This window comes from Danio rerio, chromosome 17, assembly GCF_052040795.2.
Source record: "Danio rerio strain M-AB ecotype USA chromosome 17, GRCz13ab, whole genome shotgun sequence".
Lineage (NCBI taxonomy): Eukaryota > Metazoa > Chordata > Actinopteri > Cypriniformes > Danionidae > Danio > Danio rerio.
Window position 1 is genome coordinate 22,036,912 of NC_141037.1, and position 14,674 is coordinate 22,051,585.

General features: G+C 34.6%; 2 protein-coding genes across 42 annotated transcripts in view; one reads left to right on the plus strand and one right to left on the minus strand.

The window, feature by feature from the left end:
* LOC141378555 (uncharacterized) overlaps positions 1-14,674 on the plus strand; it is an 876,076-nt gene that overhangs the window by 220,855 nt on the left and 640,547 nt on the right. The window lies entirely within an intron of this gene.
* Positions 1-14,674, minus strand: part of ank3a (ankyrin 3a) — a 190,343-nt gene that overhangs the window by 108,874 nt on the left and 66,795 nt on the right. For 22 of the 41 annotated variants that reach the window (XM_087288486.1, XM_087288466.1, XM_087288479.1 and 19 more), the window contains exon 1: positions 10,594-11,081. The exons of the other annotated variants lie outside the window; for them this stretch is intronic. In XM_087288486.1, the coding sequence (XP_087144612.1) occupies positions 10,594-10,629 (36 nt within the window). In that variant the 5' untranslated portion in view covers positions 10,630-11,081. Of the gene's footprint in view, positions 1-10,593; positions 11,082-14,674 lie in introns of those variants that run through there. 41 annotated transcript variants of the gene reach the window in all.

The window sequence follows — 14,674 nt, forward strand, 5'->3', positions numbered from 1 at the left end:
CCAAAACTCTTTCCCTGGAGGATTAAGTTGAGGAAAATAACAACACCCATCCACACCCACATATATATCTAGTCAAAGAGAACATCTGTATTAAATAACATGAGCGCTGGGATCCAAATAGATACGATCTGGGTTCATTCTGAGGCACGAGTTGCCACTCCTGTCTATTATCACAGCGCCCTTGAACAAAACCATAACTCTGATGGGATTGTATAAAGTATAATGAAAGCTTTGGATTAAAACTCTGCTCAGTGAAAGATTTTTTGGTCCCACTTTATATTCAGTGGTCTTAACTAACATATACTCACACTGACATTAATATTTTGTTACAATTTATGTATTTATGTACTGTTGTCCATTACTTTCACCTTAACTCACCCTTGTCCTATCTGTATCCCACCTCAAGAGCACCAGTTCACAAGTGTTTTACAATACATTATGAACTGTAAGTACATTGTGTTTATTTTTTGATGCAAGAACATAGCAGTTATGGCCACCTAACAAAAATTTGGACTGATTTGTTTTATGTTTGAATTAAAAGTACAAATATACTGCATTATTGTGAAATACTATTATATTTTAGTATAAATTTGATTGATTGATTGATTTATTTTTCTTTATTAAGCCAGAAGATCACATTGGGACAGTGCTATCTCTTCTTCCAGTGAGACAGCACAAAAGTTTCACACACACACACACACACACACACACACACACACACCGAAATCACTATTCGTAAAAAAAAAATCAGATCATAAAAACAATTACAGGTATCCTTTAAGAAGTTATATAGAACATGTTTAAAGGTAATCAGAGTCGGAATCAAGATTAAGCATAAAAGAAAAAGCCCATTTGGCAAGTTTTGACAATACCCTTGGGACTGTTAACCAAATACAGGAACCAAATGCGTTGGCTATTTAAGAGAATTGTTAGCAAATTAGAAAGACAGGATGGTAGTTTACCTAAAGAGAGCCTCTAAAGTAAATAAGTACAAATTTTATTTTCTCCTTTGATATAGAGATAACCAATCTAAGCAATTGTACAAAATACAGTAATGTGACTGTGAGTCTGCACCTGTGACAAAGCATATGTTAAACAGAATCTAGTCTTCTAAGTAGTGTAGCGGCTGCATGCATATTTAGATGATAACCATAATCAATTATAGAAAAGAATGTACCCTCTACACATCTCTTACAGGCCTTATAAAAAAACAATGTTTTGACTGGTATAAGAAACCTAATTTCGACCTAAAGCTTTTTCAATAACACAATGTGAATATCTCAATCCAAATATCTAGATATTTATAAGAGCTAACTCTTTCTATTGGAACACCTATCGATAATGTGATTGTCTGGTTTGTTACCTTAGTGCGGCCATGGCTTAAAATCATATATTTAGTCTTTTTATTGAATTCAAAACTAATTTTAACTTCTGTAATGAACGCTGTAGTACTTGAAAAGCATTGCGTAAATAATGTACAGCCTGGTTTAAGGAGTGTGCAACTGTATATATATTTGCCTCTTCCATGGCCTATATCATTAATGTATATAGAAAATAACTACTGAGCTAAAACAGATCCTTGAGGGAATCCCAGTGTTGACGTGAAGAAAGGATGAATAATAATTCACACATTGAGTGCGTTCTGAAAAATTATTTTCAAATGATTCTAGAGCATTTTTATATTATAGCAATGTTATATTATATTTTATATTATTAGCTATTTTATATTATAATTATAAATATAAGTAATGAATTACTGTGATGGCATTGGAGGTCTTCAGTGTCCTATGATCCTTGAAAAATCATTCTAATGTGCTTGTTTTGTACTCAAGAAACCATTATAATCAGTGTTGAAAAAATGTGGAAAGCTACATTTTCTTTTTCGGAATTAAAAGTTTAAAAGAAGAGCATTAGTTTGACTTGCATCCTTGCTGAATAAAATATTAAGAGAATAAACTAAAATAAAAATATTTGCTGATTTTAAATGATTGAACAGTAGTTACAATTCTTACAATACAGGACACAACATACAGTAGACTACTATCTAGGATTAATATAATGCTCATTATCCAAATGCAAACATCCATATACAACCTATATATATATATGTATCATAAATAACCCTAGCATCACAGATAACCCACAACCTCCATAAAACATAAACGCTAAACTTTACATTACCTTGACACTGTTCATAACGCCAACACAATCTTCCCTCCACATCTGACAGCATTTACAACTTTATCTTTATCTGAACAGATGCTATTTGATCTTTGTATCTGCCTGGAGTTACACAAAAACAATACGTGCATTGGTCACCACAGAAGATAAAGATTTTCCCAGTAAGTGAAGCACAAAGGTGGGAGTTTGTGTGAGAAACTACAGAAAAATGTCATATGTACTGTCTGACTGAACACAAACTCAAAAAGGTACAGCTGTTTATTTTTATTTAATCATTAATTTTCATTCGGCTTGGTCTCTATTTCAGAGGGCGCCACAGCGGAATGAGCCATCAGCTATTCCGACATATGTTTTATGCAGCGGATGCTGTTTCAGCCGCAAACCAGTACTGGGAAACACCCATACATATTCATTCACACACACACGTACTCACTCACTACAGCCCATTTAGTTCATCCAATTCACCTATAGCACATGTCTTTGGACTGTGGTGCAACCCAGAGCACCAGGAGGAAACCCAAGCCAAAACAGGGAGAACATGCAACCTCCACATAGAAATGCCAACTGGCCAGCTGGGACTAAGCCAACGTGCCACCATTCTTTTTATTTATTAGTAAAAAATAACATTGCTAAGTGTAAGTCATTATATGAACTGATACAGTATGTCTCAAAGCAATCACATGTTGTTGCCCTTTTGATGGTATTTATTGCTTCTATCGTTAACATTTTTTAAGTCCCTTTGGATTAAAGCATCTGCTGATAATAATTTTATGGAAACATGAACATTTTGGTTAAAATACACGGGTGTCACATTCAGTTTTGTTTTCTGTATTGTTTTTTAATTTCTGTTCCCAAGGACATTTGGCTACTATCTTGTTTTCCTGAATATTCCTGTTTCCTTTCAGATTCTGATTGAGGTCAGCTTTGTCTTATTTGGTTTCGCATATAGTGCATTTGTGTGTTTGTTCCTTGGAATTGTGCTTGAATGTTTTTTATTTCCTTTACCTTCTTCAGTGAGCTGTTTTTCTTAAATGCTGCTATATACTATATTAGATCGGAACAATAAATCAAGATAAAATCACATTTGCGATTTAGCTGCAATTGTCTTGCACATCATATGAGGAAAATATGGTGATGTGATTAGTAGTAAATCTCCTCCAAAGGCCAGAGGGCGCTCTCTCTCTATCTCCAGTCGCACAGAACAACTAGGTAGGAGAAGAAATCAAATAAATAGCAGTACATATAGCATTGGTAGGATAAACTGCTTTCATTTGATTCAACTGGATTAATAAACACATGGCCACGGCAACGTATGGTTTATCTGTGTTGTAATTTTCCTGATAATAAGTGTAATAAGTGTAATGATGCAATGCCTTTGTCACTACTTAACGGAATGCTACTATGAAATATGTTGCGTGCCTTATTCTGTGGAAGAAGATATTTCAAAGAAGGACTTATTTCAAACACTAGACTAAAGTGAGTTTTGTGTGGAAACGTCATTATACAGTATGTGGTATTTGCAGTGGCATTAAGGCTTAACATTAGCAGCATTTACTACAACGGTCCATAGTTCACTGAAAAGCAACACAAACAGCTGTCAATCAAGGTTATTATAGTTAACGAAAACGAATGAAAAAACTAAATTTGAAAAACATTAAAATTACAAAAATAAAAAATAAAATAAATGAATAAAATACAAATAAAAACAAGTTTTTTTAATTAGAAATAACTGAAACTTTATTGTGTACATACAAAACTAACTAAAAACTAAATAAAATTATTGCAAAAACATCCTTCGTTTTTGTCTTTGTAAATATATTGCATGTATTGCGTAATTGTAACAAATGTTTCTGATCAAGGCGATGTTTTAATGTTTCCTGTGTTTCTATATGGAAAACAAATATTGAACACAATACAATCTTTTTTTCCTTATGACTTCATAATGTATAAATTTTTATATTTTTTAACATCTAACTTCATATTTTACCACAGTAAAGCTCAAAGTGTCAAATTTATGTTTGTAGCTTAATGGAGTCAGGAGCTGTTACTATTTAAAGTGTAAATCCCCAAAATTGAGTGCTGGCTAACAGGTTAACAGACTGAAATTATGATTGCTAACTACATATTTTTGGTATGTTGAGTCCAAACATGGGAGGATTCATGTTAAAGATCTGAACTTCCCTTCACTACTGTGTATCTAACCTCAGAGGCAGCCTTGGGGACATTCTACCAGAAACGTACATTATCTGTCCCTGACATAAAAACAGAAATACAGTGAATAAAAAGTATTTCACCCCAAAAATGTCTAAAATGGCCTGATGATTGATTTTTGTGAGTTGTTCTGTCATTCATTTGGTTCTCAGATTTTTGTACTTTATTAAAAACACTCAACAAATGTACAAACCCTGTCATTGTCTTTGTCTTCAGCCCAATTGAACCTACAGCTTAAACAGTTTTGTTATGCTAAATCTGTTATTTAGAAAAAAATGTACTTCAGAAATAGCTAGTTTAAGTTGTTTTCATTCACATCAATTGATGCAAAACATGAAATTATAAATAAATTCCACAAATAAATACTACAAATATATAATACAAACAAATTTACAATTGTCTCCATGTTTCTGTCAGTCCTGTCACATTTGCATTAAATTTAACATACAACACCTGCAATACACCTTTAAGGCTATGATGACTCTGAAGTGACATCATTTGATGGAAGAGAAGCTGATAGTGATCAAGGATGCCTTATATCATTGAATTATATGATGCAGCTTTTTTGAAAGTCAAGCTTAAGTCAGGCCCTGTCACATTTTTTATAAGTACAAATGTACGTTTCTGGTAGAATGCCCCCTTGCACACATATTGTACTTAGGGCTGCTATCTTGTGGGCTGTTGTATTTGAACTTGAGAATGGGTCGATGGTAGTGATGATAGTGGTCATGTGAATACATGTTAAAAAAATCTTTGGTTGAGTTTTTATTATACAATATTTATTCTGATGATTTTGAATCTTACACCTGACAGATATCCTAATTTACAAAAAACAAAAGCTAACACTGAAAATAATAAAAACTATACAAAAACTAAGCTATTTAAAAATAAAAACTAATTGTAAGTAAATCTGCCTCTAAAAGGAAAACTAACTGAATTTGACAACAAAAAGTCAGAATGAAATAAAATCTAAAACTAATGAAAAATCAAAAACTATCATAACCTTGCTGTTAATATCGCAGAATGATTATTTGCAATTTGACGATCCAATATTTTGTGTAGCTTGGCAGAGAACTATGGCTTGTATGGCATGTGTTGTAAACAATGCTACAGCTTAACACACGTGCTGTAACAAAATACTGTTTTTAATGTTGCTTTAACATTTCTAGTTTTTAATGTTCCTTGTTGTTAAGTATTTTCTAAGATATTCTTGGTGGTGATATCTTTCTCACTTAAAAAAGAAGTCCTCGATTACCATCCAATTTAACTGTTTATTTGTTTACATTTTTAAATACTTCAAAAACAATCAAAAATGACTATTAAAAAAGTAAATAAATACTTCCTCTCAACACTAGTGGCAACAACCTGTGTGTCAAATGTTGAGCTTTGAATCTGTATAAACGTTCCTGTTGTATAATTCATCGCAAACATGAAAATATGAAAGGTCTCTCTCGGTTTTAAAATAGTAGGTATCAATATTTCAGTGTGGGAAATTCTGTGAACACTCTATGCATGTACAGTGTGCACAGTACAGTGGAAATACTCAGTGCTGCCTCGCAAACACACACCCAGCGGAGTTACATAAGACGTTCTCTAGGGTACAGCTGTTATTAAAACTTCAGAGATATGCTGGACTAAAAGAAGGACACATTGAGAGAAGAGAAAAGGTCATCGAAGATAACAAATGATGTGACGCTACATCTAAAACAAAATGTTAATGTCCATACAAAGAGAGAGAGAGAGTGCATTGACCCAATGATGCCCTATAGTCTCTGCCTCTATGTCTCAGTGTCTCTTTAGTTCCTGGATAAGCAGTGAGCTCAAATACTGCATCATCTGCAAAAAAACAAAGCTAGCCGTCAGTGTGGCTGCAGACAGGATGACTACACACACACACACATACTGTACATACACACTCCTGTCCTCTGAAGAGACAACATCAGCACCACTATATGTTACAGTATTTAAAATAATGTAAAAGCACATGATGTGGTTAACAGGCAAAAAGCACCAGTTGTAGTGGTCAGATTCATTTCCTCAAGTGTCATTCATGCCCACAATTGGGTAAATGCTCACAGACTTTAAATTTCAGTCAGCCAGCCTTAGGACTTCTGGTTAATTCTTTACTGCCTGGCTGAAAATACAATATAAAGTGAGTATTAGACCAAACAAGAAGCACTGCATTAAATTACATTTTTTTCGCGTCATATCTTTAAAATATGAAATTTAACCCCAGTATTTTCAATGGAATTTCAGTGCTGGCCTGTGGTTAATAATGGCGCTTGTCTTTGGTCTTTTCTTATGCTTCAACAACCAAATGGATGCTTAAGTCTTTTTAACTGATTATATTTGAATTACATTAAAACATCGATGCTGTAAAAGGAACCTTATGAATTTGAAAATATTTCACCTTTCACCGGAAGTTTATCATTGGCTGAAAAACACTAGCTGTGCATGTAGCCCATTGGAAATAGATTCAAATAGATTTTAAATTGCTCCCCTTTCTTTTTTTTTGGCATCTTATCAAGAGATAATGGATGTTATTGACTAAGCATACATTTGTACCCATATGATACGTACAGTATAGGCAAAATTGAAGTGCATATACAGACCATATAGGTCTCCTTAGATCCACATATAAACCCTATATGTACATACAAGATATGTCATAGCTCATATCTCACTTTGGGTACTGTCATACATGATGCCTTAATAAAATATATGCAAAAACATGTATGTGTGAACACTTGAGATTACATGTAATTGGCATGTTAAGGAATTTAACTATGGCAAATAATTAAGAGGAGATGGAAAGCTATAATGTCTACATGTTTTCCTGAAACATTTACAATGTTAATTATTCCTTGTATGAAGACAGTGGAAAAGAAGGAAATGTAGAACAAAATGGTTTGTCATTTTTTAAATGTGTTAATTTTTTTTGTTTTATATTTTATACTATATTTTTTCTTGTTCTATTTGATTGTTCTTAAGTACATAAAAATGTAACTTTCTACATTTTATTTATGTTGTATAGAAGCTATGGATTTTAATATTTTTACTAATATAGGTAAACATATAGGTGAACATATAGATTAACATATATGCAAATATATATATATACATACATATATATGTGCATATATGTACATATATGTACATATAATATAGGAAAACAGACAATTTTATATATGTCACATATATAAAATCCTATCAAAACCTATATTAAAACATTTACGTTTATGTAGGTTCTTTCCATGTGGGTAAAAAAAATATGCATAAAATCTGAACCAATCATGAGTCACCAAATGTTTTGTAGTAAAATTAGATCACAATTTAGCAGAAAAATAATACCTGAAACTACATGCACATAAAAAAAGATACTTTTGAGGGCCAATCACATAGAACATGTATCTGTATCTAAAACTGCTGGGCGCAATGTTTAGGATTTTATTTTAATTTTTTTTTTTTATCGTTTCTTCGCTTAGTAATCTCAAATAAAGCAATTTTCATGCCAAACTTGCTACTTTAATCAGACGGTTGCAATGCTTGCCCCGCCTTCATGCACTTTTGATTGGTCCACTGCTTTGTAGCAGATAATAATAAGCAGCGCTGCATGTAAAAATTATATTAACTTGACATGGAGTATTAAAAAAGATGCACTCATATTCAAGCCACTTGAAAAGATGTAAGACTCAAATGTAATGATCACACACATTCAGCAAACTAGTTTACATAGAAAAACAATGGCAAATAGCGCATTGGAATGGAAAAAGACATTCTCTGTGAATGATTCCTTATACAATGTTAAGAAGTGATGTCACCTTAAATATATTTTCTCATACATATTAAGAGTGGGCATGGGACGATAACCGTTTTCAAGGTATACCACAATTGGAAAAGTCAAGATTATAGAACTCAAAAATTTCTGTTATAGCGTTCCTAAGGGATGTGTAAGATTTTTTTTTATTTATTTATTTTTTTTTGCTATTGTTGTTTTTAGGACAACAGAATCTCCAGCAGAAAAGATATCCGAAGATGCTGTTTTAAATCGAAAAGAAATCTGTGTTTTTGAAACAAATAAAGACAGCAGTCATTTCATTATTCAGCCTGACATGTTTGCTGCTCCAAAATATTTTAAATGTTTCTCAAACTAAAATATATTGTTTTCAAAGGTAAAAAAAGTTTTATTTTTTTACACAGACATTTAAAAAATTATATATTTTGGAGCAGTAATCACAATACCGTGAAACCGTGATATTTTTATCCAAGGTTATCATACTGTCATAATCCTATACCGCCCATGCCTAACTAGAAGTAAAAAAAAGCTGCATTATATCTTGAGCTACAAGGTTTCTTTATTTAGCAATGCAGATATCCCGTATAGCTGGTTGATAAAAAGTCTGTTATCTGTGTCTGTATATAAGGTCGTTATTGTTTTTTAATTGTCAGTAGCACACTTGGCACATTGCCAGAAATTGGCAGGCATTTGAAAACAGAAGGGTGGTGTGGAAAGCCCTTATTTGGAGATGGCTTAGGCCTGTTTTGATGCAGATTTTACACATGGCCGCTCATTTACTCTAAATTCACTAAAATTAGAATAAACGGTGAGTAGTAGTGTGAAAAATGTAAAAATGTTTCAATGTTCAAACAATAAATAACAGCAATCTATAAAATGATTTGTAAATAAGATCAAGTGTTCCTAAAAGATCAAAGTTTTGCCATGATACTGTATATTACAAATCCATAATAAAAATTTTGAAATCAAATGGTTCTCTGTCTGCTACCAAACGCATTCTGGTGCTGTTTGACAAAAATATGAATGCAACATGAACCAAGATATCCAAACAAACCATTAAAACAGCACATGATGTCACAAGGTGCACTATACTCAAGCATACTTGGGTTTTAGCCATGATTTTTCCCATTAGTTCAATAGTTCAATACAGGTGTCATAGATGCATCTTTTTGAAGGAATGCAACTGTTTTGATTACACATATTTTATAACATCTTCAAGTTCTCAGCAGATAAAAACACCATTTCATCTTTGCACATATAAAAATATGTTTACCAGGAAACAGAATTGTGTTCTCACACAGCATGTTCTGACACTCAATATTTATTTTTTTATTTTATTTTCTTTAAGTTTGGCCTCAACTATGACATTGTAAATGCTAGGCAAGCTTTTTTGATTAATACCCAAAGAACCGGACTTCAAGTATGAGCACAGTCTTAAGCATGCATGGTATAGTTCAATTCTGTCATCTTACACACACTCTTGACGTTTTTTTCCAAACTAGTCTGAGCTTTTTTCTTCACAAAATTAGATACTTTGAATATATTATAGTGGTAACTGTTAACTTTAAAATTGAAGTCAATGGTTACTGGTTTCCAACATTCTTCAAAATATCAACTTATGTGCTCAACAGAAGAAAGAAACTCAAAATTTGGAGCAAGCCAAGGATGAGTAAATGACTGAATTTTCATTTTGGAATGAACCATACCTTTAAACACTCATATTAGCACAAACCCCAGACTGCAACATCTCTCTAATCTCAGCATCACAACAAAACTGAAGCCAAACACACGCCAAGTCACAACAACTTAATTATATAATCATTATAATAACTTTTTTCAGGTAAATTACGCAGATGAAGTAGTCTGGAACAATAGTGAGTGCAGCAAAGACACCAGGACACTCTGTGCTTGTGTTACCATGCCTGTGCAGCACACACACACACACACACACACATCAAGGTCAGTAAAAATCACTAGAGCAAAGGTAGAGTTAGAACACCTGGCAAGAACACATCAAAATAATGCTTAAAAACACTAACAAACATGCAGCAAATCTGACTTTTGGTTTGAAGAAACTGCAAAAAAAGCATGAGGACATTTATCTGTGCAGGATTCTGCTATCAAAATCTGGAAATATGAGACCATTAGATTAAACTTCAGACTGCAGAGGAGTTTAAAATTATCAACAGCGTCAAACGCATCACGAATTCAAGATAAAAGGTTTGAAACACAAAATCTGAGTCAATTTGGTGTAGAGACAGAACAAGAGCATTTCAGCATCTTATACACAACACCTTAAGCATCTTCAACCAACAACCGTCACTTTCCCAACCATTCCCAACACGCCTGTTTAAAAACAACACACACTTCCCGACCATTCCCAATAATGTTTATCCAGTACTTACAGGCGAAAAACAGTCAGCAGCCTCTTCCACCGCCATTTTTCCTGCAGTCCCACAGAAACCCGATCACTTTCTTCTCTAGCTCTGCGGCCAGCAAGGTGCCATTCAGTCATGTGACGTGTGAAAAAAAATGCACAGGCAGCAGGATGCTCAAAGACACACTTCCAACTGATATGTGTGTGTGAGAGAGAGAAAGAGTTTGGATACAAGGATACACTGCTATCCAGTACCACAGTAAAGTCACTTTGACTCCAACCTTCTCTGTTCTTCCTTTCTCTTTCACAACTTGACCTCTCCTTCAGTCAAATCCATGTCTCGTTTTTTCCCGCCAAAACCACAATTCTCCCTCTCTCCTTCACACCATCCAATGGCAACAAGCGCAATCTTCATTTAACACACAAAATGCTTATCATTTCTGTCATGATTTTATGTTCTCTCTCTCTTTCAGTCACACACTCTGCACACACTAAGGTGGGGGTCTTTTGAATAGTGATATGAGGTGCTAAAGGGCTCCAAATATAGCAGCTGAATCCAATGCATTTTCTAATAGGACGTTGCACAGTCTCCTCCTCCCTGCAAAACCTCATTTGCATTGTCTGAGTGCTTATCTACTCCTTTTTTAACAAAAAGAGCGTGTGTGTGTGTGTGTGTTTAGTACTGCAGGGGGTTGGTTTATTAAGATGAATGCAGAGTTCATGGTGCTGCTTAAAAGTGGATTAAGGGTGTATTTAGGGGGGTATTGGGGTCACAGCACCATCCCGTGAACACGCACCCCAGATGTACCGATGACAAAGGGATGAAGCGTGTCACCCATTATGCTGTGTTGTTTACATACTGTGCGCTCTTTGTGTATCTTGGTGTTCTGCTGAATGTACCACTGGGTGTTATTTTCCGTTGTGTATCTTCGGTTTTGTGCTGGTGTGTTTATGGAAAGTGGGAGGTGCCTAGAACTGTTTGTGTGTGTGTGTGTGTGTGTGTGTGTGTGTGTGTGTGTGTGTGTGTGTGTGTGTGTGTGTGTGTGTGTGTGTGTGTGTGAGAGAGTGAGTGAGAGACAGACACATACTGGGTGAACATATGGAGAGCTAACTGGTAGATTATTTGATTTTATAACAAATTATTCATGATTTTAATAACAAATACTACTGGGTATTACAATACACACCGTAAAGCTGACATCAAGAGAGTTTTGAATATTTTAGATGCTTAATAATAAAAAAGTAAAGGTGCTGTATGCACGTTTTCGACTCTTCTAAAGCATGAAAATACCATAATATGTGTGCAGAGATATTTAAGAAACATGCCAAGTGAACATTCATTTTTATCTAAAAATCAATGCTGAATTCAGATATTCTGTTTGCATGTTCTCTCTATGTTGGTGTGGGTTTCCTCCAGGTGCTCTGGTTTCCCCCACAATCCAAAGATGTGTGTATGTGTGTGAATGAGAGTGTACGGATGTTTCCCAGTGATGTGTTGCAGTTGGAAGAACATCCGCTATTTAAAACATACAGTATGCTGGATAAGTTGGTGGTTCGTTCTGCTGTGGCGACCCCTGATTAGTAAAGGGCTTATCCAAAAAAAATGAATGAATGAATGAATAAAAAATGGATCAAGCTTTTGAAAACAAACCTTGATATTAGGTTTTCAACATGAGAATATTAAGAGATGTGATACTGAACACAGGAGTATTGTGCTAAAAATTCTGACATCACATGAATTTGAAAAAAATACATTAAAATAGATAACCGATATTTTTAAGTGCAACATTATCTACTAAATATTGGTATTCAGAATACATAAGTTAATGCCAAGTCATTAAGCTTCTTTTAAACTGTTGTTGCCTGTTGATTTCTAACAGTTAGAATCAGTTAATTGCCTCATTTAAAAAAGAACACCTTACAAGAAACCACTTACAATCCACTCATCCTGTGATAATCTGTAGAAGCATTGTCTGCAAGTTTATTATCTGTTTGTATTTATATTCTATCTCAGATATTATTGTTGTGTACATAGATAACTATAGCTCATTTTATGTACATCTTTTGTGGCATGGAATAAAGCAGCATTCTCCCACAATCTCACGTGTTGGAAAGAGTTTATCTGTCTGTCTAACTTTGGGAAGAGAGACACCGGAGTGAGATACTATATTACAATAATATATTTTTGAAAATCTGTATTTGTTATTAAATAAATGCAGCCAGGGAGACTATAAGAGACTAAATAAATCTTTTGAGCAGAGTTTATATTTACAATAATATACAATAGGGGTGGTTCACAGTGTATTTTTTAGGCTTGGCTGTGCTTTTAAGATGCAAAGCAATGTGTGCTCATGCTTCCCTTGTAGAAAATCACGTTATTTTTGAATATATCTTACTTTGGTTATATACTGCTACTCAGCTAAAATGAAAACGACAGTCATATTTCCTAGCTCCTCAAGAGGCTCTGATTGGTCCTAATATAATGTGCTGTGACTTGCGGATCGGCTCCACATCACTCCCCTACAAGCCTACACTTTTGCGCTGTGTAAACAGACCAGTCAGAGGCTCAGAGCAGCTGTTAGCAGCATTAACTGCCTAAATCAGACAGAAATGAAGAGCACTCAGCTCACACCTTCTCTCTAAAATAAAATCTGACAAGTGTCTTTCACATATATATAACGTTACACTGCAGCGCTGGTGAAGATTGTGGGTGTTTACAGGGGTTTAAAGGATAAATGTAAATTTGTAGCTAAATTGTTAACAGTGCCAATCAGCATTTCCCGTTGTTTACATCCTTGTTTAGGTCCTTGCTACAACATTCCATTAACGCTAGTGCCTATAGTTGATCAATTTTAACAAATAAAAACGCAGTGGCTCACTGTCCACAGCTTCGTCTGTTTTTAGCCGAATCCAGCACTTAACTGAGAGAGATTCTGGAAGTTCTCCTTTGTCAAATGCTAGCTATATACATTTTATCTAATTCTCTGGAACATAATTCAAATTAAACTTAAAGCACTTCTGTCTTTGTGTCGTGTCCTTTGAAAACCGAAATACAGAAACAGAACAAGCTCTCTGGAAATAGCAGCGTTTGGACAGCATTTTAGCTTTCACTGCTTTAACATTACAGTACCTCGGGCCACGCCCCTTCGCTGCACAGGGTGTGTGTGTGTGAGGTGAAGGCATGTAACCAGAAGCCCTTGTGATCTCACAAGCCCGGATGTATTTTTTTGTAGTCCCCAAATTTGTTCGCTGTAGGCTTTGCTAAGCTAACTCTGTAAAAGCCAATGTCTCCCTTTGCATTAAACTTTGAGCGTCTAACATTCAGAGATGTTGTTTATATTCACACAGCTACATTACACATCAAAAAAAGTTTAAAATATGATATCATAGAGGAACACCCCTTTAAAAGTATTTAAAAAAACATACCTATTCATCCATTCCTTTATTTTACTTCGGCTTAGTCCCTTTATTCATCAGAAGTCACCACAGTGAAATGAACCACTAACGTATCTAGCATATGTTTTACATTACTGTGAAACATCCGTACACTCTCACATGCACACACATACACTATGGCCAGTTTAGTTTATTTAATTCACCAATCCGCTTGTTAAGTGGTGACGTGTTTGTGATGTATGTAATACTGTTTCCGAGTCCAAGCCGCCACTCATTTGAGTGGAGAAATCATTCAATTATGATCACGTTTTATTCCCATCACACATTAAAGTTAATTTTATATAAAATCATACTGTACACAACAATCTCTGGGCTTGCTGCATAACAAATACCAAAATTTTAACAATTTATAAAAAAAAGAATCGCTTTCTGGCCATTGGATATTAGGCATGGACATATGTATATTGCGATCGTGATTTTCGCGTGACGTCACACTTAACAAGAGGATTACGCATATCTTTAGACTGTGGGGGAAACCGGAGCTCGTGAAGAAAACCATGTGAACACAGGGAGAACATGCAAACTCCACACAGGAATGCCAGTTGTCCCAGTTGGGAACCAGCGACCATCTTGCTGTGAGATGACTGGGCTAACCATCATGCTGCCCTAACATAGCTAAAGTAAACTAAAAACACTTTTGAATTTTGATATGA